Source organism: Alligator mississippiensis, chromosome 1, assembly GCF_030867095.1.
Source record: "Alligator mississippiensis isolate rAllMis1 chromosome 1, rAllMis1, whole genome shotgun sequence".
NCBI lineage: Eukaryota > Metazoa > Chordata > Crocodylia > Alligatoridae > Alligator > Alligator mississippiensis.
The window spans coordinates 317,856,222-317,880,954 of NC_081824.1; the positions used below are offsets into that span (position 1 = coordinate 317,856,222).

At 39.7% G+C, this 24,733-nt stretch overlaps 1 protein-coding gene across 8 annotated transcripts in view; it reads right to left on the bottom strand.

The window, feature by feature from the left end:
• The window catches only part of CNKSR2 (connector enhancer of kinase suppressor of Ras 2), a 380,784-nt gene that overhangs the window by 106,554 nt on the left and 249,497 nt on the right, over positions 1 to 24,733 (bottom strand). For all 8 annotated transcript variants that reach the window (XM_059720858.1, XM_059720856.1, XM_059720857.1 and 5 more), the window contains 2 exons: positions 21,234 to 21,323; positions 19,167 to 19,381 (listed from right to left, as the gene is read on the bottom strand). In XM_059720858.1, the coding sequence (XP_059576841.1) occupies positions 19,167 to 19,381; positions 21,234 to 21,323 (305 nt within the window). The remainder of the gene's footprint in view (positions 1 to 19,166; positions 19,382 to 21,233; positions 21,324 to 24,733) is intronic.

Below are 24,733 nucleotides of genomic sequence, written 5' to 3' on the forward strand. Positions count from 1 at the left end.
TTTGTTTACTTCATTGGTATTTCATGAAATCACAGCAATTATTAGAACCACATGCTGTTGCTGAATGAATTGGGCTGTTTAATGTGTACCTCTTTAACAACTACTGGATATTATTTTCCTCAACTGTTTTTTTTTCCTGTAGCAAAAACATCATTTTTCCCTATTTTTCTCTGTAGCAAAACATTACAGTTCAATTGTATTAAAACAAGATTTTGCTGCAAGATTTTATCTCTGGCCATGAGACCAGAAATGTTTTTAATGGCCTGTAAGACAGAACATTGTATCAACTTACCTTTGAGCTTCATCTCTTGCATTAGATTACTTAATTTAAGTAATTAAGCCAGCTTTCAAGAATTCCTCTTTTTCATTCATTTTGAGTACAACTTTGACATTAAGTGTAAATTGTCTTCATGCACAAAAGATAATTATTTTTTATTCAGTGTACTAGCCAGAATGGCAATTGTAGCATCACTATACATGTGTACATCAGCCTAAACAGACACAAATGCTAACAGAAGATCATTATATTCTTAATATGCTATATTTTACTACTTCAATTAGCCAAAACTTTCCTTTATCCAAAAGCAGGGCCACCTCACTTCTATATTGTAATTACATTGAAAACTCCCTTGATTATCCTTGATTCAGCCAGTGTCTCCTGGGATATTCAGATAATTGAGCATGTCCTATTTTGGTAATATATCTATTTGACAGATACACATGCCCAAAGCAGAATGTCAAAGATAAATTATAAGCATCTTTAAGTGACACAGCTTTATTGCAACATCAGCCCTACAATTACACCTGTTTGAGGAGTATTAAAAACATAATTCATAGCAGTGCTATTTTCTCTCACCAAAATACTTACTTGTCTGTGGGTAATAATTCAGACTAATATGGTTTAAGCACCTGAATCTGCATGCTGCTGAAAGCAATGCAAGTTTCATCTTTGATTGCACAGGATTGGGCTGTGACTGTACGTATAAATATGTAGCTCCCATAATTGTTCATTTCCAAAATGAATGTGTGGTGATTTGTTTAGTTTTGCTTTGTCAGAGTTAATCAATACAGTTCTAAAAGCTAATTAATTTGAAGTCTGATGATGCTGTAGATGGTTTCATCTGCACCAAAGTTGGCTTGCATTAGTGACAGAGAGAAGACAAAGAAATTCTTTTAAAAAGGTAACCTATTCCCCTTAGCTTTTTTTCTGAAATGTACATTGAACTTAGGATAGTTCTGTCTGAGATCTGAGTAAAGTAAACAGACACTGAGTATAACTCCCAGATATTTAAATGGAATGATTTGAGTTTTCCTATTTAAAACAAGCCATCACTTCTATATTCAGAATCTTTAAAACATTTTATTCCTTCACTAGGCACATTTTAAAGGTAAAAAAACCTGTACTGTGCCTCCTCTATCTCTATCTAGTACAGAAATGAACTATAACTTCATTACTGGTGAATTTACATCTTATTATATTTAAAAAAAAATCTTCACTGTTCTGAGATTTCTATCCAGAAAGAATGAGTGACACTCCTAGCAATCTTTGTAAGCAGAGTTATTGAAGGGCAATAAAACAATTAACCCTCAAGGCATTAAAGCTAGAGCTAAGCATCATGTTCTGCTGTTATCTTACAACCTTTAACTACAAACTGCATTTCAGAGAGTTCTAATTACTTGACTGAAATGCAAATGTCTGCAGCTGGCAGTATAACCATTGTCACATTTTCATCAAATGTCTCAATTCAGCAAGAGGAAAGGATTTTTTGAGGGGTGATATCTTTTATTAGACCATCAGCATAGCTGGAATACAGTTAGACAAGCTTTTGAATGCAAGGCATGATTCATCAGGTTTGAGGAAGGAAACAAAGCACCCTGGATGTTAAGAGTTGAGAACAGAGCTGTAAAACTGGAGAAGAAAGGGAAGTTGGTAGCAGATAACCAATTTGGCTGTCATATTGTTGCTGGACGGTCATGTCATGGCTGCAACTCTTCCATCAATCAGCAAAGAATTTATGTAACCATGTATAAAACTAAGCAACAAAAAACTTCACCTAATCAATTGTGCGTTAACCAATGCAAACGTAATAAATAATTTAAGACCAAGAGGAACTAAACCTGAAAAGATAACTTCCCCCTGCAATGGGATTAACACCATACCACCAAGGAGACTTATTTTTTCATCAGTTTTTGTTCATGTCTACAATAACTGCATGCTCCTATAGAATTTCTTCTCATGGGGTGTGTCTACGTTCATTTGATCTGGGATCAGTTTACTAGCAAGTAAACTACTTGTGAGTAAATGCTCTTGTGCAGGTGTATACACATGCAGGGAAGCAGAAGCAGATTTGGGGCCCTGCCACCATTGGGGGAGGTCTAGGCTCCCCCTGGGCTAGGCCCAGGGGCTGGCAGGGAGCACTGTGTCAGGAGACAGCTGTCTCCTTACTGGGGCTGGGACATTACACCCTGCCCCCAGGGGCTGCCTACTGCCAGGGCAGGGGATTTGCTCCTAGTCGGTCATCTACCTGAGCGCTACTGTCTATTAATCAAAAATAGCCCTTTACTGCCATGGGCACTACTGCTTGTAACTGCCCTTTATTAATCAAATGTAAATTTGCTACTTGCATCTGCAGGTAGCAAATTTAATTGTGATTAGCAAGGTTTACTGTATAGTAAGCATGTGAACAAGCAGATACACTGTTTACTTTGCAGTAAACTATGCTACTGAGCAGTTAAAAGTGTCTCATGTCACTCACTGTAGATGTGTCCATGGTGCTCCAGGCCCATCACCCCTTGGTATGAGAGCAGTGAGCAGTGACCCAGCACCAGTGACATCACATTTTTTCTGTTAGCATGGAAGGCACCACTGACTTTTGCTGGAGCACTGGTTTCTTTCTCTGGTGCTACTACCACTGTTTGCCACTTCTGCCCCTGTGCAGCTCTTGTAACTGCCCTTTAAATGCAAAGCACACCAAAAGCCTCTGAACCCAATAAATATGGTGGTACCTATAGTACCAGAATAGTTATCCCCTTGCCTCACTGCTTGGCTGCATTCCAGCACACAGATGGGTAGCTAAAGTTTAAAATTAAAATTCCAGATGTGACTGGCACAAGAAAATGACATGTGTCCAGAAGATTTATGCTAATAATTACATGAACTCAATAATAACACTGATGAATTCTTAAGTTTAGCTACAAAAACACAATATCTGAAATGGCCATAACTTAGGCATGGTTGGAAATAATACTTGACCACAGTGACTTGTATTTAATTTGACTGCTCCTAGAATAGTTACGAAAGAATCAATTTACAGGCTGCAATTTGTCTCTTCCCTTTTGTTCACAGATGTTCCACTCAATTATTTTTTTTTTCTTTTCTTTCTTTTTTTTTTTTTTTTTTTTGAGTGGGTGGTAAGGAGGAGCTTGGGAACAATTTATGTAATTCATCTACCTGCATTTTCTGAAGAGCTTATTTCAGTTGGTAAAGAAGTTGGCAGTTTCTTTATTGGATTTATGTAGGCTCAACTCAATTTTTCTGAGGCTGAAAGTTGAGGCACTTAGGGAAGATTTACAGTTCTTCTCTGTTGCCATAAGAGGATTTTTTTCTGTTTCTTTTTCAGCAGAACAGTTCACTACATTTCTATATACTATAAGTGACTACTAGCTCATTCTATTACACATAGAAAAGCCGATATCTGGGCAAATTACAAATACTGCTGATAATTATTAGACATTTTTCTATTACTTGGTGTTTTTGGTTGATTAAAACATTTCTATTATAACAGTTCTAAAGTTCTTTTATATATGCTTTTCCACCTGCGTGTATTCAGACAGTTTTTTCAGATGGTCTCCAGAATCTTACCCTTCTGATACAGGCTCTTAGGCTGCGTATATACATGCTTGGAGGCATGGGGGAAGGGGCGTTTTATTTAGGGTGGTTCCCAAACAGCCACTCTAAAGTGCCACAGCATCATGTGTATTAAGCCCCCACCTGCTTAAAAATGGCCATGGGATGCTTTAACTAAAGCTCACCTGATGAGCTTTAGTTAAAGTGCACGCAAGGCCATTCTGAAATGTGCAGGGAAGGGGGGGGGGGGGGGCAGGGCTTAATACATATGACACTGTGGTGTCCTTTACAATTTAAAATAAATGCAACCTATGTTGTGATATATGTCTGAATCTGCAGAAAGACTAAGGAAAGAATTTTGGGAAGTGTTAACTATTAACCTCTTTGCTTGATAACAGCCAATTCATGTCCATTACTTATTATTTACCTGTCAGCATTTTTAACTATTTTACTATTGCAAGTATACGTAAGAAACATGGAGGATCACAGATTTGAACAAATCTACTATGAATGGTAGTGTAGTTTTGGTGGCGTGACTAGCTGGCATTTGAGACGAAATGGCTTCTCTTTTTTTCATCCTCCCCGGTCTGATTTAGGCAGCCAAAGTGGAGTAATGGTAGCCCAGGTAATATCGGACAACCACCAAAGAAGAGACAATACTGTAAATTCCAGTTGGGAACCCAAACTCCCAGACAATTACCAGTTCCTTCATCAGAGGAGTAATGATCCAGCAATGGTGGTGGTAGAGGTGGGACCAGGTGTCTCTAGTGGTCCTGTCCTCCCTTTGCTAGAGAATGTATTGCAACAATTATGCTCAGTTATTTTTGTAATCTTTTCTTTGCGCTCTACAGGGTCTCCCTCTTCCAACCTCATCCAAAGACTCTTTGAATTGGAGCGCTAAGGGTTATTCCTGCTGAATCTATGGTGCAATGGAAACTTCATAGAGTCTGAGGACTCTGAGACAGTCAGGCAAAATCTGCATGATTGGCATATCGTTTTTTCATTTCTTATGAATGATATTTATTTTTTCCCTTCTTTTTAAAGAAAATATCAGAAACTTAAATGCCGGGGACAGTTTCTACAGGGAGAACACTTTAGTGCCTGCAATTCATTAGAAGTCATATTCAACATAAAAGAAGGAATTGTTCATTCCAGCATAAAAGCAAATTACCCACTAGACTTTCCTCTAAGCATAAAATGAAACAGAATTCCCCAGAGTTGGAGAACGATGACCAAAAGATGTTTTATATCGTAGTAATAACACCACAGAAACATAGCTGGTTGCCAAGTCATTCTAAACTCAAAATTCCCTAGAGTAGAATCAGAAATGTTATTTGCTAGGAGTTCGTGTGAGAGCAGGTAAGCAAGTTTGAAAGTGAGGAAAAGGAAGTTATCAACATTTAAAAATTGTGTTTGCTGGTGTTTAATATTTATGTTTATATTTATCACAATATAGAAGTAGAGAGGGACTGGCTGAATTGCACTTTAGGAAACTAAGAAACAAAGCAGAAAACCCTTCCTTACTAACATCTCCAGTGCAGGGAAATCATCCTTCTCCTCCTCTCAGTGCAAGCAGTCATCCATCTTACAAAAACATTTATCTAGGATGGCTTAGACAGGGCTGTTTCTACCTTAAGCAGGGGTTTGAACTAAATGATCACTGGAGGTTCCTGCCAGTCCTATTTTTCTATTATTTTTAAGCAATCATAGGTGGTGTAAGAATCTGTGATTACCAACAGATGAGCAAATAGTGTATGGGACTGCGGCAGTGCTAGTGCTGCTAGAATTCAGGTTAAAAAAACAAACAAACCAAAAAACAAACAAACAAAAAAACCTCTTCTGGTCATTTGTCTAGGAGAAAAATCTACTTGTTCAGAAAGCATATATTCTTCTGCCACAGTATTTGTGAACATAGGAAAGGCAGAAAATTATGGATCTTAAAGTGTGGGCATCACCCAATTCATTAAACTATATTTTCAATGTTTTTCTTAAGCATGTAACCTTCATAAAAAGCCTACCAAAAATTCAATGGGCCCCTTCAACACTATGCAGTCACTTGCATAAAATAAGCATAACATTGGTTTAGATGCCAGTAACCACACAAGGCTGAATTCTCATAAATTAGATGTCAACATGACCACCAATTCAAGTGTCTTCTGTGAAACAGTTCATTACAATAGACTCAACTGATGAACAAGTGAAGGTCACATTTAATGGCTTCCATGCCACTAGGATGTCAACACCGAAACTGAGAGAGGAATTCTGTCTGGTGGTAAAAGGAAGCGCTGTGGACACTGAAATGAAATATAGAACAGGAAAATGTTGATAAAAACATTAGGAAAACTCCTGAATGGTGCAGTTTCTAGCTCTGTTTCTTGACAGTGTAAAATTAGACCTCTAAAGCACTAGATAATATGTCTTGGAGGATGGCTGAGGTAGACGGGATGGTCTATGAATATTTATGAGATCTTTAGGTCCGTCACAGTGGAAATTGTTTAAAACAAATCGTTTTCACACATACCAACCAGGAAAAGGCAAGAAGCAAATTTAAAATAAAATTGTATTAACTGTCAAAAAAAAAAGCAGTCACGGTACTTCAAATTGATCACCCTTCTACTGTGCTTAACTATATAGTATTGTTTTGCTGCAGAAAGATTTCCAGATTTAAAAAACAAGGCAAGAAACACAGGTGAACTCTTCCAGACTGGCTTCTCTTTCGAAACAGGGAATCCAAATTGGCAACCCTTCTCAGATCAGAAGGGACAGTGCTATATCAATGTTTCTTTCAAAACAAATGAGTAAATATGTGACAATATTTTATTTTTGGGGGGAAATGGATAAAAGTTTGAGTGCAGAAATAAGGGAATTTACATACCATAATATAGCACAAACAAGGTAAAATATTTTGCACTCTTGTTTGATTAGAAGGAAATCAGCTGACGCAGATACATGTGATGGTTCAGTTTATTTTCTAAAGTTTTTGTCTCCAAGAGAAAGAGAGGCTATAACAGACGGAACAAATTTGATTAATACCAGGAGATTGCTTTTTTGCAGATGGTGTTAGCTAATTAGTAATAATGTAGCTGAATCATAGCCTTAAATTGAGGTAATATGAAATTACTCTCTTCGCTGCTCACATCTTTTTTTATGGTCTAGCCTTCACCATCTATGTGCTCATAAGGAATCTGCAACTATCATGTCAAGGAGGATTATTAGGATTCAAGACATTTTACTCATCATTGTGCTAACATTCATTGCTTTGTTCCCTTCTCTTGCCTACTCTCTATCATGTTTGACCATCTTTTCCCATTATTAACCTTACCATTCAAGGGATCCAATTTACTTGACCTATTAGCAGAAGCAATTCATTTTTTTCCTTTAGCATTTTTCTTTGGAGCTGAATTTTCTTTGTTACTCTATTTCCTAAGATAGAGCTGAATATATTTATGAGCAGGATTGCATGGATCTGATTAATTGCAAGAATACGGGATTGCATTTGGAGACCAGAGAGATCATTTCCAGCATTATGCTTTTGTGTGTCAATAGTTCCTGTCTGAAAGTTCATACAACTTTGAGCGCTTGCTAGTAAATAATTCTTCCACCTTGTTTGGTTCTTTCCTTTTGTTTGCAGAAGTGTATTTTTCTTGTGTTCACCATTCCAGATAGACCCACTTCATTTTGAGTTTAAAGCTCAGGATCCTTGAACTGCAAAACTACAGCTTGACAACGGCTGAGTTACCCAGTTCAGTTCTGGGGATAACATTAATCAAATCCACTGCTTTAATATTAGCAACCATCCTAGGGAACATACTGGAGAACAATAAAAAAATTAAAAGACTCATTCTAATAAAGAAAGAGAGAGACAACAGACAGCAAGAGATCATCTTATCGTCTAGTCTACTGCTTGAGGAATGTGGGTTCTGCCATATTGCCAAGAGGAGAAACTTCAAAGATGGGAGCCACTACTGAGAAGTCCCTGGCTCCTAGCCTAGGAAGAGTTTCTCAGTCTCTCTCATATGCTGCCAAAAAGACATAAGATGAGTTGTATACAATGATTTTTTTCTCTTTGCTTCCCTTAGTATCTGCCTTTCCAGGCAGTTTAAGATAATAGGATGTTAGTCATACTCTAAAACTAAAGTTATCTAAAAAACTTCATTTAGCAAGATAATTAACATCTATGCTCAAACCTCTTCATACATGCTGTAAGTGCTCTGCCATTAGTGCCTTTGTGGTTAGTTTATTAATGTACAATCTGAGACAACAAGAGCTATAATAGAGGGAAAGACTATGCACAGTCTCACTTAGAATCTTAATTTTGGCAGACTGGTTAGAGGCTGGCAACATTTTTTCTCTAGCTCCAAAACAAGGATGTCCTCCTGGCCAGGTCAGGTTTGAGAAAACTGGTAGAGACTTAAGATCATAGAACATACTGAAAGATCCAGACATGGTTTTCATGCTCAAGGAGGCTTTAGATAAGAATTCTTCAGTTATTTCTTCCATCTGCCCATTTTCCTCAGAGTGAAATGGCTTTAATTTCCTTTAGGTGTACCTTATTCTTTTTCTGGAAAGGTTTACTGCTCATTAAAATTACTGGCTGACAAACCCTGTTAAGCTAATGGGCCATCTCAATGGTAAGGCCTTCCATAGCTGAAGATTAGCAGGACTGATGGGGAAGTGCGAATATTGATGGGGCAAGATGGGGTTTGCACACACGTAAGATGCTTCTCAAAAATTCCTAGAATGACTCTAAAATTCCATTCGGTTTCACTTTAAATAATGTGTCTCACTAGCAGTGTTTCTCACCCAGGATGCTGCTGCAGCCTGGAGTATCATGAGATCCTTTTAAGGGTGGTGCAGGTCGCTGTGCAATACTGGCACTAAGTTGGACTGTATCTAGCAATCCTGGTAAAAAGCCCATCAGTGAAAGGGATGAGCCAAATTTTTGCACTTTCACCACCCAAAAAGAAGCTGATATTAGCACAGGTCAGATGGGGCGAGGACAACTGAGGACAAAATTGATCCAGTAGATACTATGAGTTACCTCCAGTGATGGATCTCCTGTGGAGTTCAACCTGTGAATTAATTCTTCAGTGGAAGATGTGGATGCTCAGAATAGCAGGCTGGTTTTAGTGAGGTGCCTAAATACGTACCAAGGAGTATACCTATGGGTACCGATTTGTCAAAACAAACAATGGCCAAGCTTACATAGGATTGTTTGTGCATGTGTACAGGATTTTTAGTAATGATGGGTGCTGCCTGCAGCTGCGTTTTTAATTTTCCTAAATCTTCTGTGTGGCCTGTAACATAGTGCTATCTAGAGCCAATGAATTAATTCGTCACAATTTAGTAAATTAAAAATTTCTTTCCCCCCCTGCCATGAGTAGTACACAGACTGTGATTCTTTTCACAGTGAATGTATTATTTGACAAACTGTTCATGTTTTTCATTTAACTTCTATTAAATTATTTGAAATTTAAAGAGGTGTTAATTAGCAACAGACATAAAGCATCGTTTTTGTACCTTAACTTGATAAGCATAATTCTTTTAATCAGGTTTCTGGTATAAATGTTTACAAAAAAGGAAATTACATTTTGCCTTTCCAGAGCAGCAAAGCCTGCAAAAATATAATCACTCTGAACATTCATGATACTCAGTTTCACAAAATGTTTATGGAAAGAAAATGGAAAAAAGAAAGGCTGAAATGAACGGTTAAAAATTCAGGCATTTTTTGTTGAACATATTTTCACTTTTCTTTCAGGCTTACTTAGATGCATCACTGGACCAATTCTAGCTTTTTGAACTATGAAGTGACCAGAGTAACCATAGAATATTACACAAAAGAGACAACTATTATGTTTAAATAATGCCATATTGTCAAGTAGGTGAAAGTAGAAAATGTACTAAGGAGCATATGCTGCAATAGCACAATAACAAGCATTTAAACTTCAAACACCTACACAAAATCCGTTTTGTTGTATTTTTTTTATTTCTCTCTACAATGAGTTTATTGTTTTTTTAAGAGCACAAATAATTGTAATAAAAATATAATCAAATTGAATTCATTTAAGCACTGCAATGTTTCAAATCCCAACAAAATACTTCACAGTGGTCACTGTTTTAATGGACGCCTTTTCAGTTGATAGATTTCTGAGCTTTGGTCCTTCATTAAGAAGTTAATGGGTTCTTTATGTACCAGTTTATCCAGAAAACTCGATTGTAGGCAGAGGTTCTGAACCCTCTTAAATACATGCTGCTACAAATGCTATAGCTACAAGCCTTCATGTAGACATGCTCCCACAATAAGCCCACCCTATTAATGATCCTTCATAATAAGGTTGAGCAGTTTTTGCTCTCTTAGATTTCACATGAAGAAGGTTAGAAACTGCATGGGAAGGCATCAGCTTCCCTCCAGAAGTTCATTTTGGGGTACTTCAAAGCCAGTAGCTGAAGCGCTTTTTTTGTCTTTTATTTTAAGGCTTTCTCAGTGAAGATTAATATTTGTTTTGATTTATTTTTAAAATTTCCCTTTTTATTAACTTTGCAAGAAGTAATTTGAAAAGGTAAACCAATTAACTAAGGTTAGAAGTTTGTTAACCTTTCCACAGCCACCCTTACGCCCTTTTTTGGGACCTCCCAAAATGAATAGGGCTCTAGATCAATCTTGATCTGATGGAAGCAGTGTTACTCAGGTTATTGCTGATGTTGCCATAATTTGCAGAGTTTCAGCTAGCTGCCTGCTGACCAGTAATGTATCTGGAAACAACATGAGTCAACTGAATAGCTAGTGGCAGTCTATCAGTTCATGACTAATAGCATGATTTAAAGGTAAAAGGTTCCCCACTAATCCATCCCAGATGCCATCAATGTGGCCTTGAGATGAATCATTTAACAGTAACCCCTTTATTGGCCAAATAGCGTGTCCCCACATGCAGGGGCATATGTTTGCAGTGGTAAAAATAGTAGTGGCACAAATATTTGCTGCAGCACACACCCCTGCACGTGCACTTTGGTGTGGGGCAAATTGCCCTGCTTCAGGCAAACTGCCCTTTCCTCATTTCCTGGCATGCTGGAGGAGCTGGAATGCAACAAAAGAGTGGAGACACTCTGGCCGACAACCAGATCATCTTCCTGGAGGACCAAGCCTCCGTAAGCATGCACTATGCTGCTTTTTTTCTTGCCTTTTTTTTTTTTTGCTACCAGCATTTCCCAGTAGCAAAATTTGAAGCACAGGGCATGTGTTACATTTCAGGTGTACAAACTTTGGTGCTGCAAAGAGGCTTGCATCACAAACTACATGGGTCTGCACATCTGCATGTAGCCACAGTGATAGGATGCTTGCTTAGTTTTATGAAAAGGGTACTTTTTGTGGTAAAAAAATAGTTTATACGTAAGTGCTCAAAAGCACCGAAGTGCTCTCCCCACCTTATCTGGGCAGTTGTTCTTTGTTAAAAGGGAGAGTTATTTGTTCAGTTACTAGTGTGCACAGTCTTCACTGAGTCAGCAGCCAGAGCCAAATGGTGGTCTCAGGTTCCTGTACTTTAATATGAAATGAATCAAATTATCTTGGAAGCAGGGGTGAAGGGTGTCCCAAATGGTCTTCTCATTAGCTGTCTGCAAAATCTTGAGGTCTGCTCTGATTGTCTCTAGCAATCCTCTTTGCACCCTCTTGTTCTGAAATTTTAGATCTTTATCAGTTTCTCTCAACCAGAAAATAAGTCCACTATGCTAAATGAAAACTAAACTGCTGAAGTAAAGATATCTCTGTCTCAAAAGGATTTGAAATGAGGTGGAATATCCAGCAAACACACAAAAAAGCACAGTTTACCCATCTTCTCTACAGAGAGCAACAGGAATTGAATAATAAATGGAAAAAAACAAAGAGTGTGAAGTATTTCGAAAAGGGGCAAAAGAGATATATTTTTACTACCAAGTTTGTTACATATTGTATTGTAAAGACTAAACTGTAAACACCCTGCCATTTTGTATCATGCTATTATAGTGCCCTGGTGACTGTTGAGATGACAGTGCAAGTCCATTTTTACCAGGTGTGTAAACTAAGTTGCAATCCTTTTTCCTTCCAATAGCAGTACCATTCCTAGATGGATGGAAAGCATTATGCAGTAGAAAGGTACATGCTATTAACAAGATGTGTAACTTTTCTTTACCTCCATGGTACAATATGCTTCTTAAACTACATTCTTTTTCTGTAACAAAAATACAACATAGGGGAATTCCTATAAAGTACAGGATACTGAACTTAAATTGTAATGATGTGGGCCAGAGTCTTCATCTATTGTGCCAAAAAGGTCCAAAGCAATTTTAATTGCACCATTTTATATCCACAGTAACAGATCACTTTGAATGTGCACTTAAATGCCTGCATTTTAGCTAGACTTGGTTTAATAAAAATATTAACATACTTTTTGGTATTTCTTCAGCAACAGTAAAGAGGAGAATGATGAAAAAACAATTTGGCTGGAAATCAAAGTAAGTTGGCAACATTTCCTACAATGGTGGGGGATGGACCCAACAAACAAACAAAAAAGATCTGTGTAATGACACAGCAAATAAGGGTTTAGAAGTGATATTCCCTCTTTACCACAGACAACCAGCTTCACAGATAGAATACAAACTAGTTTGCTTTCACATTTTGTTTATGGATGTAAATACTGGCATGTCAGTTACATTTAGCAGATGCAATTAAAAGCATTCAAGGTTGAAAATCATAACACTTTCAACACTTTCCCAAGCAGATAGTTATTCCTATGATGCATTAATGTTATAACAAATCCTCCCGAAGAGCTTGTTTTGTCACGGTGGGGTCCTACAGGAGGGCCGTGATCTCCTTAAGGCCCCCTCTCCGTGCCAAGTCGGCCCAAGGACACCCTCAGATTCTCGCCTGCCACGTCTTTGATGTTTAGGTAAAAGTTGGGAGGCTGCCTCACGTCTCCTAGGCACGGTTAGCTGGGACCTCCGTCCCCGTGTTCTCCCGGACCCACCAGGGGTCTCCCTGTACACTGGGTGCGTTCCAGGCACCCTAGTCTTATGGGCTACGCGTGGCTCCTACCAACCCCTAATACCACGCCCCAAGCCTCGCAGATGTACTGGATGTTAGTCTGTCAAAATACATGCCCGCTCCCCTGGGCCTCCTCTGTAGTCTAGCCCACTCCCGGGCCTTCTCTAATATACGGCCCCTCACTGGGACTCTCGTCGAGCCCACTCTGGGCCTTCTCTAAAATAACCTAGCCCGCTACGGGACTTTCTACCGAGTCTCCGGTCCTTTACGCCCACCGCACGGCTACCCTCTCTTATCCAGGCTCACCACACTGCTATCCCCTTTTGCCAGGGACCACCGCAACACCTTGCCTTTCTCCTGGGGTGTTGTACTACTAACCCCTTCCATCGGGGTCCATCGCAGCACCCTGCCCCCATCTGAGGGCTCTTGCCGCACTAGCCTACAACCGGGCTCGCTAGCCCATCTCGGGCTTCTCCATAGTCCCCCTTCTCTGGGACTTGCTGTGCCCACGCTGGGCTCCCTAATAATACTGCCCCCTCTCTGGGGCTCACTGTGCCCACGCTGGGTGCTGGGGTCCTCACACTCCGCTGTGAGGCCCCTTTAAGGATACTGTGCCCTTACTGGCGCCGGGGTCGCCATACCACTGGGGGTTCCCTCCGAGTATGCCACGCCTACTCTGGCACTGGGGTCCTCACCCTTCGTTGCGAGTCCCCAATGAGTACGCTGCACCCTCCTCAGGCGCTGGGGACCCCACTCCTCTGGGGGTCCCTATGAGGCCTCCTCCAACCCCTTATAGCCTCACCCTAGCCACAGGTGTAATAAACAACAACAACAAAACCACAAACCTCCTGGCTACAACTTAACTTAAGGCCGCCTGGCTATAACAACATTGCTCCAATCTCCCGGAGCCACCATCCTTTACTCTGCTCGAGCAGTTCTCGCATCTCAGCCCCAGGAGCTCCTGCCTCTCTGACGGCTAGCAGGGAACTGCCAGCCTGGCCTCAGCTCTGGGCTTTATAAGGGCCAGGCCTTGCCCCTTACAGCCAGCTAACTGCTGTCAGGTGTGGGTCATTCGCTGCCTCCAGTTGCCCTGGCAACTTGCAGCTGTGCTCGTTATGTCCTGCCAGGGCTCTCTCTCCCTGGTAGTTTCCACTTTCTAGGAGCAGGGCACCCCAGTGCTCTGCGACAGTTTTTTTCCCTGACAAAGTAAACTGAGTCAAGAATCCACAAGAAGATATAACCCACAAACCACCAAATTTTTGAGCGCCCGATGGTAGGAACTTCTTTATGAAAAGCAACTTCTTTGAATCATATCACATATTTCAAGAGATTTGTACAGAAGCCATGTAAAGAAGATGGAGATATGTATTAAGGCAGCTAGAAGTCAAGCAGGGGAACAATGGTACTGCCTGCTTCTCTACTGGTAATGAGCAAGATAAAATAGAGGCAGGAAAGCTCCTGGCCTCCTGGTATGGAACTGGGGTTCTGTTGCATTCAGCTGCACAGCAGGGGGTCTATAAGTCCTAAAGTTCCCAAATCCCAGGTTGGCCCATTTGGCATAGCTACCGCAGAGCCATGGATCCTAGAAGCCTGGGTTCCAGAGTAGCCTGCTGGGCAAACTTTTCACTTTTAATTAACTGGCATCATCCTCTGATGAAATCCCGTTTTGCTGGAAAATGCCTGGTTAGCTCTAGATGCAAGATGATTAATGTAAGGACACCTAGCTACAAAGAGAGAATGCAGGGAATACAACATGGGGTCTTGCAAAGTGGTAACTCTGAGACTTAGTGACAGTAATGGAGAATCTAGGGAACATGACTTCTTTAATGCAACCCTATGGCTAAAAGGGTTAATGTGATGTAAAAGGAGGACCAATGAGTAAAAATAAGGTGGTTCTGTTACAACTGCGTTGGCAATAGTACAACCTCTACTGTTTTAATTTCTGGTATTTATACTTCGAAAAAAATGTTAAAAAACTAGAGAGGGGTCAGGGAGATTGACATATTTTGCTTGTTAAAGAAAAAATGGAAGAGCAATTTGATAATATATTAACAATGACCCATTGTTACGATTTGACAAGGGTTATGATTCACCATCCCTGAGAATTTTAAAATAAAAACATTAAATATAAAATAAGAAATATTAAAATATTTTTAAATATTTTAAAATTCTCAGGGACGGTGAATCTATCACAATCTATCACAACTAGCTTTTAACATAATAGATAAGCTCTAGTTCAATGACAGCCCTGGACTTGAAGCAAGAATTAATTCAGAAAATCCTAAAAGTGCATGGCCTTTGTTATGCAGTAGATCAGTCTTAAAGATCAGAAGAATCCCTTTCCATCTTAAATCTGTTGGGCCAACTCTTTCTAAACAACTGGTGGTTTACCAGCCACAATTTGGGAATACCTGGCTCCTGTTTATTAGACTTACCACTTACATAGCATAATCTACATACACACGTTTTTTCATGAAACTAAAAATCAAGAATTTTTGTTGTCAGCTTTTAAGATAGTGGGGACTTTCACACACAACTCTATGATGTAAAAAGAAGGCTAAGCACATTGTTTGACCAATGATAATATTACATGACTATGACTGAAGCAACAAGTTGCTTATCTGAAAAGGTTAACTAAGAAGCACAAGCGAACATATTGTAGTCATAAATAATAAGATCAAATCTATGAACCAAAAGTATTTTGTAAGTTTAAGTCTTCTAAAGGGATTTCTATTTTATTTTTATATCAACATTTTCTCTGTTGTACTTATAAACTATTAGTATAACTTTAGGAGCGTATTACATAATTCTAACACATGATTTTCATTTTCTTCAAAGTGTGGTTCTTACCTACAAAGTAACTTTAAAATATCATGGGAGGATTACATGTTTGCCTCTTCTCTATTTCAGAAATTTCACAAGCCAAGATGTACCTTTACTTTTGTAGAACACCCGGTAAATTATTTTGTGGTTCTAAAAGTAGGCCAGAGTATAAACAGACTTTATTGTGAAGTGATATAATTTTGCTCAAATTGTGTTCCTCCATCTATAAGCTAACTCTTCAAGGAGATATGAAAATGTGTGTGTGTCCAGAACTCTTAATAAAGAACAAGCTTGGCATTCCCTTTTTTAAGCACCTGTTTTGGCTATTTGCTGTTGCAAGGTCTCTATAATCTCTCTGAAGATTAATGGCATCAAGCAAGCACTAATTATGGGTAATGAGGCGTTGGAAAAAACACAATTTAGTTTGATTTTCAATTCTAGTCTAGTTTGGATTGCAAGTAGTTAGTATTTACTTGGAAACTCAGTAACCATGTTATGGACGGCAGGTAAAGAACCTTAAAACAATATTTTTCAGTACAAAGTCTAGTTCATTGTAAGAGAGCAATGAAAAATGTTAATACAAGAAAAACCAAGCCATAAATGAACATATGAAGAGGTATTTCTAAATCCACCACAATCCCACAGAAAGAAAAATTCTACTTTGAACAAAAAACATCAATTTTCCTTTTATAACAACATTTGTTTTTTAAGGCTCCTTGGACAGATTTGATTTCTGCTAGCGCTGCCTAGAGAAATTTAGGTGTGGGTTCCAGCTTTTAAGCACTTTCAAACTCACGTGCTGTAAGCTCACAGAAGAATTTGAGAGAGAAAACTGTCTTCATCAACATATATTTCTGTGCTACATGATTTTTTTTCTATTCCACTCATTACTACTCACAGGTGGTAGTGTAAGAATTTAATTTGTATTACCCTAAGAGTGATATTGCTCACAGTGGATGACTTAAATACATCAGCAGTAGAAAAGGCACATACTAAATATACTATGCACTGGGGGAAAAAAGCAAAGCACATTCCCTCTTACTACGGATTCTGTTATTTAATGTATACAGGAGGAGTAGTTTTCTGCCATGCTTATAACACCTTTCCCAGACTCTCATGCACGGCAGAACTGAAAATCGACGTACCAGATACTCAACCGGTATAAACTGACCTAGCCACGTTGATTTCCATTAAGTTACTGAACTTACAATTTGATGAAGAAGACCTTTCCTATAGTACTGTAACTGGGCTGGAAACAAATCTCTTATTTGAGGTGGTCTTGATTGATTCAAGTCAAAACCTGGGACAAAAGAGGTGCAGCACAGCCCTTTACACACACAGCTCTTCCAAGCTGTGTTACTGCTCCTGTCAGTAGGTTCTAGAGAGAATGCATACCCTGACAAGATCGTCTCTGGAATGACTGATACCTAACTTGAACATGCTGCAGTTAACTTAGAGAAGTATGCAGCGTTGTCTCAGAGAATGTGTTAGCACGTTTTCTCTCCCATACCTCACAGGTACTTGAAGTGTGACAATGAACTTGTATGTCCATAGGATCTAATGTGTGAATGTCTACAGATATCTACAGGATGTCTATAGGACAAAAGGGTTTCTCCCAGGAGAAATGCAGTATCTATTTATACCCTTGGGCAGCAATTCTCAGCCAGGGTGCTGCTGCACTCTTGGGTATCTTAAGATCCTTTCAAGGGTGCCACAGGCTGCCATGCAGAATTAGTGCTAAGTGTGCAAACATGATTCACAAGATAAACCCAGAGTTCAAACAAAAATCCATAGTGTTATAAATACTCTGGACTCTTGAGGCACATCCAGACGAGCACAGACATGCAATATGTGGCACTGCAGACCTGTATGATGCTACACACTGCATGTGCAGGTGTTCCCTGCACTGCTACTTTGACCCTGGGAGATCCCAGGGTCAAAAAAAAAAGTAGGGTGGCACATGTGGCAGCAGTGCGTGCCACCCAAAACCAGAGCCTGGCCAGCTGGAGCCACACTCCAGCTGCTGGCCAGGATTACTAACATGGCTGACATTCCCAGATGCCCCTAGGTAAGGCTTCTGGGGCCAGCACAGTTGCTGGCCCCAGCCTCCCCTACCCAACTTGCCGGACATCAGAGCACATGTAGCACGGGCGGTCCCCGAGGACTTCAACAGCGGCACAAGGTGTGCTGCTGCTACTTGTCTCCAGGGAAACAAATGTCTGCGCTCATCTGGATGTGGTCTTGTGGTTTTTCTAAATTCTCTGTAATAGAATTGCTATATTATTCTACAACCAAAAAATGAGTGAAAACTAAGAGCTGGCATTTTCCAATAGGAGCTTTAAGTTTAGTAAGATTGAAAACCACTGCCCTAGGAGAACAGGTCACCTGTTTCTTCCTAGTCTCCCTGGCCCTTTATCTGCTATGAACACATTTTATCACAGCAGAAACTAGGACCAGGCCACAATACCAACTTCTATAACATGCTGACATACTAAATTATGGCCTCATTGCCAATGTAAGAAAATAACTACAATTAGTTTGATTATTTTGCTGTAGAGCTTATTTATCTCCCCTTTGGAGAATGCTGTAAGCCTAAGAAGCTTATTTTTGTCATGTGCCTCCTACACTGAATTCATAGTTTTTTTACTCACAAATAAAAAAGAAGTTATGAATACATTTATTTTCCTCCATTAAAGGTACCCAAGTGATTAGGTAATAATTAGAAGTAATTCATTTCAAATTAATGTATCAAAGAAGAAAAGAACCCCATGGCACAGGACTAATTGCTGGTCGAGTTTCACTTTTCTTCATAGGTATGTTTTTCTGGTCTGGCATCTTGTATCAGGCTTACACATGCAAGTATTTATTATGGGTAGGAAAAAAAGGGTTAAAGGGTACCAGTCTACAACACTGTGCTTCTTCCTCACAAATTCTCCATTTTTTGGACTTGCCTAAAAATAACATTTTATATTGAATTTTAATTTCAGCATCATCTCTGATTCAGGTAAGTGCAGCTACAAACTTTAAGATCCTTATTTATTCACAGTGCAGAGGAAGTTTTTCTGCTACTTTTATCTTTCATTTAAAGGTATTATTATAGAAATGTGCCTATAATGAGATCCAGCATGCACAATCACAGTGAAATGTATGATGGAATGGAAATAACTAGCCAATCAAATTGCTCCTCTTTTCTTGCCCTATGTGAAGGCTGGCACGAATCAAGATGCTACAGTCCATTTCAAACATAACTCCCATTAGGAGAATCATGCGAGTTTAAACAAAATTGTATATGTTCTTTTCCCATTCTGTGATGTTAAAATTAGAGTTCTAAGAGACAGACTGGGAGTCCATTTATAGTCAGAACAATGAAAAATGCAACAGTGTAAGACTGAAAAGGCCTCCATGGCAATATAAAAAGTAATAAGATAATTTTTCAACATCACTAGAGAACAATGAGTCTTGGTTGTTATTTTTACTCACATGGTACAGTGTAGTGTCTGGCCCAGGCGTGCCCATGACGTCTTGTCTTAATGAATCCATTTGCAAACTAGGTAGCAAGGAGTAATGGCTTGGACTGTTACTTTTATCCCCCTTCTTTTTGGACTTTTTCCCTGTATCCTTTTTGCTATTCCTTTGAAACATGTAGTCTTCTTGACCTATTTTCTCATTGCTCATGTAACGCAGTAATGAATTTTCTATTAAAAAAATAATGAAAGACTATATTGTAAATCATAATATACATGGCAATCCTTGCTCTAAAAATGTATCACACTTTTCCATTACCACGCTTTATGTTAATTAAAAAAAATTCCACCCTATAAAACACAATGCAATCCAAAAATTATTTCTTTTGGGGGTTAGTACAGCATAGGTCATGGACAAGCATAACAGTTATACCATTAACATATAATACCAGTATAAGCTATTCCAATATAACTGTTATATCTGGATGAACCTATACTAATGTAGTGTAAAATCAATGAAATTGTATCTCGTTTTATTCAGGGTTAGAGTTATGATAATTTATCTCATTTATATGGCTAAAGGAGCATCCAGATTTAACAGTTAACCTGGAACAGCTAATGTACACTCTCGAGTCCTACCTTCCCTTTTAAAGCAAGTTATATTTATGTCTGTCCACAGCCACAGTAACAAGTTTTTTGAGATGGAGAGAGATCAACATTCTTGTCGCTAATGGGGCTAGATTTAACGCGCAGGCAAACTAGGGGTTCTGAGCTGTGGCGGCGGTGCGAATGGCCCCCTCTGCCTCCCCTCCTCTCTCCTCCCTTCCCCTCTGCCTGCCTTGCTGCTGTGGTAGTTGCTTCCTAGCAGTGGCTACACGCCCCACTCCCTGAAGGCAGCAGTGCCTGGGTGGGGAGGGAGGTCTTGACCAGCACAGGGCTCACTACAGAGTTAAGCCAGCCCTGGTCACTACTCCAGAACAGTAGTCAACATGCCGTCCCCCTCCCCCCAACACCCTCTGGGGTCTCTTCCTTTTAAATAAACAGAAAATAGTGTATTATTACATCTGAAATACTGCTCTTGGAAGCAATGTTCTACATGAAACTAGATCAAAGATGGCTGAGAAAATGAACATTTTCCAAGTAACACGTGTTGATTATTCATTTTATTTTGGTCTCTTTCTTGTTTATACCACTGTTGTCTTGTAACAATATTTAGACTGAATTTTTCTTAGTCCATCATTAAAATTAAGATTAGCAATAGCTAAGCCTCAGAACATCAACTGCCAATTGTGCACATACATCACAGTGACAGAATAGACCTAATGTGTTACGGTACTGGTCTTTTGCTGGATTATATGCAATTCAAAACAGGCATCATAATTCTACCTATTGTACCAGTGCTTTGCATACTGGCCAAAGGGTGCCATTGTGATAAAACTGCTATTCAACAACAGCCACCCTTTCAATATGCAATGAGACTGCCTCAGATTCAATAAAGGGGTAACAAAGTGAAATTCTGTAGTTATACAGGAGATTGGAATAAAAGACCCAATATTTTCATTCTGGCCTTAAAATCTATTAAGTGGGCAAACACCAGAAAAGTGCCAATGAACCTCATGAAATTTTTGGGGAACTTTTCAACTCTGAACTATTTCTAGTTAGTCCTTTCAGAATGCTTGACAACCAAAAAAAAATCTATCAGGACAGGCAGATTTACAATTTAATTCTCACTTCACTATGTATTACAACAGGAGAACAAATTAACTTTTTTATATGATATTTTAGGGTCAATTTCAAAGGACAAAATGTTCAAACAATCAGATATCAATGTAATTAAGCATGATCAAACTAAACTGGGAGGAAGTGTGTAACCACAATTCTGTTTTTCCAGCTCTCCTGAACAAATTCTCCAGTTCCACTCAAGGAAACCCAAAGATGAGCAAAATAAAGTACAAGTGATAAAAAAAATAGGAATATCACTAGAATATGTTGACAGATATCCACATTTTAAATGAGAAGTGATGTAAAAAGAACTCATTGTTATTTATAGTTTTGCACAAAATTAGTGTCCCAAGTCACTTACCTCTCCTACTATCTCTCTTTATTTTATTGGGATCTTCATAGTCCCCTACCCAATTATATTCCACTGGCATAGAAATAGGTCTTAGCTTGCCTAGAACAGAGAAGAAACTAGTGTTGATACCTTTAAACTAAAAAAAAAACCTATTTCAAAGGAAGCTAACTATTAATATTTTAATTCTACAATGTAGACAAAAATCCAGAATATCCCATGTGCAAAAGATGAAAACAGGGGTTTGTTCAGTACATTACTGTGGCTCAAGGGGAAGTTAAGCATTCACAGAAATTTTTAAGTAGTTTAAGAAACAAACCCATCACCCTAACAAAATACTCTCTCAGAATCGTCTTTAGACTTGAGGTTGAGAGCGAGTGTCTTTCGCATGCATAAAGGCTATAGACAGCTTCCACATCAACATCTGCTGATTATGCTGCACAGCACTCAAAGACATACAAAGAATTATTTTATGGCCTATGTGATATGAGTTGCTCATGTAAGACCACCTGATGTAAGACATATGTCCATATCACAAAAGCATCTCCACTAACGGCATCTTTGCAGTTGGACTTGACAGATACATCATAATTGCATAAGAAAATGAGTTCAAACCTCTGGGTGTAGTCTCTAGACTCTGTATTTCACTCACCCAAAACAGCCTATTAGTATTATGAAATTCACTTGTTTCAGCAGAGAAAAACTGTCAAATTATTATTCCTCAAGTTTTAATTTGAAAGCCAAAAAATTAGTTTAAAATATTGTGAATTACCGTTCTCCTCTAAAAGTTCCAAAACTACAGTGCAAAAGAAAACTTTTTTTTTCAGCTTCACTACAGCCCTACTAAATCTGGCAACTGTCAAGCAGTGTTAAAGTTAGTACGTACTGCAAGCAGTTGCATGTTAAGCCTTAATCCTGTTTCTTGCCTGCAAAACTCTTGACTTGCTACTGGTGAGCTGGTGAGAAGGGACACATGTCTCAGAGCCAAGGCACTTGGACTCTATCCCTGCTCTGGGTTGTAGAGGCCTGGGAATGGTATATCCTGGCAGAGCCAACTCTAGGGGTGTGCGGGGCCCGGGGCATATCAGCGTGTGCAGGGCCTCTACAGGGCAGCAAGTGGCCAGAGTGGGGAGCAGGGGGGGGAGCAGCCAGAGCGTGAAGCCAGCGGTGCAAAGCAGTCGCACAGAGTGGTCGTTCCCTCTCCACATACCGAAGGCACGATCTGCAGGGCCTATATGGCACTATCCGGGGCAGACACCCTGGCACTTAAAAGTGCAGGGCCTGGGGCAGATGCCCCAATTCGCCCCTCCCTGCAAGGGACAGCTCTGCATCCTGGGATGTTGGGAGACTGCAAATTGCTTGTTTTATCTCTGTAGAACAGACTGAAGTTATCCTAATGCGAGTTGGTAGCAGAGCCCAGAGTCTACTTTTGCCTGAAGTGGTGTAGCTTTAAGACTCAAACGGTACTTAGAATGAGTTTATGTACAGACACATATTTTAAGTGCTCTTAGTATGGTTTAAAGAGTAACATGTAACTTCACTCTATGCCCCATTCCAGTCACTGGTATTTGAAGTCACATTTAAGTGCTTTCCTGAATAGGTATGTTTTTTAAGGAACTACATCTTTCTTATATTTATATAGCTAAGAATTCTTAGGTTTACTTCTCTGGGTCACATGCCACAGTGTTTCTTCTCTGCTGCACTGTGCTATATTGAAAAACTTACTATATAAACTAGTAGTACTTTTCACACCATCTGCAGAATTTCCATTACAGTAAAACAACAGCCCTCTCTTCTCCCCCCCAAAAAGGGTGAGGGAACAAATGTTTTCTGTTTACTAACATTTCATATTTGTTATAACTATATTCTAATTTATTTGCCCAAATGGGCTACTTTCCATGAAGGTAAATTTCACTTATCTTCTAGTGGCTCTGCTAGCTCCTCTTCACCAACTTACACGGATATTTTCAATTTACTATCTATGTAATGACCATGCTTCAGGAAATGCATCATTTGGGATATAAACAGAAGCTTTCAGAGACCAATTAACAATAGTTATGTAATAGCTGTCAGTTAGTAATGGAAAACTAGATAAAGGTCTAAAACTAGAAAGACAATCCGATACAACCAAGAGTGTGCCATCAGCACAGCACAGGACATGGGGACACTCTGTAATTAAGTACAATAAATGAAGCACATCCAATTTTAGTGGGGTAACTAAAGTTTATGTTATGTCTTAAATTAATACTTTATGGAACCATTTTATACCTTATGTAAGTGGCGACAGAAAATAAATAAAAACATTTTAAAATTAGAAGAAGGAGAACTGAGAATATTGTAGAAATCATGTACTCCAAGTTTTGGATCAAACAGAATCAGTGTATGGCCTCATCAGAAAAGTTACAGCTAATAGCAAGACACTGCATTTAACCACAACTGTGGCATCTGACTTGCATAAAAAAACAAACAATCAAGCAATATTTTTCAACAAAAATATAGCCTAACCAATATAATGAGGAAAAGAGGTGATTTGAACAATTCCCTTACTTTAGTTTTACTGATTACAAATTTTGGCCTTCTTTCAGCCTCTGATCACATCATGACTATAAATGCACTATATTTTTTCATCTAAGGCAACATGTTTACCTACACTAGGGCTGTGTGAAGCTTCAGGTGCTGATTCAATATTGAGGAGATTCAGCCCGATTCGGCATCCAAATATCCAAATCAGAATCTAAACAGGAGACCAATAAAATAGCCTGAATTGATTTGGAAAAGTTTTAGAGACCTTTGAAGATTTGGGCAGTCCCCACTTGCCACCGCGGGGAGCTGGACCTGAACTCCATGCCGGTAAGTAAGGGGTGGGCGGGGGAAGGCTGGTGGGGAGGAGGGGACCATGGGGGGACCCCCACCAGGCCCCATCCCCTGCCTGCTCCCGCAGCCCCCCTGAGCTCCCCCTGACCCCCACCTGCTCTTTCAGCCCCACCAATGACTGCCCCACCCAGCCCCAGCGCCCCAGTGCTTTAAAAAAAAAAAAAAAGCCCTGCACTCACCGGATGCTGCAGTGGCTGTCGGGGCTTCTTGGGGCTCATGGCAGAGCCCCCGTATAGCGTGGGGCAGTGAGGGGCAGTGGGGATTACACCCCCTCCCTCGGCGCCTGGCAGCAGCCAGTGAGTGCAGGACTTTTTTCTTTTTTTTTTTTTAAGAGACAGTATGCTGGGGCCAAGTGGGGCAGCCATGGGGGGTCTGGAAGAGCCTCCCATGCACTGTAGGGCACTGGGGGGGCAGCAGGGATTGCCCCCCAACCTGGCAGCCACCAGTGAATATGGGACTTTTTCTTTTTTTTTTAAAGAGCCAAGACGCTGGGGCCAGGTGGGGCAACTTGACTGGGCTAGGAGAGCGGGTTGGGGATGGGGCCTGTTTGATTCGGAGACTCAGCCGATTCGGTGGCGGCCGAACCTTCGAATTCGATTCAGCCAGATCAATTAAGGATAGTTTGAATCACCAAATCG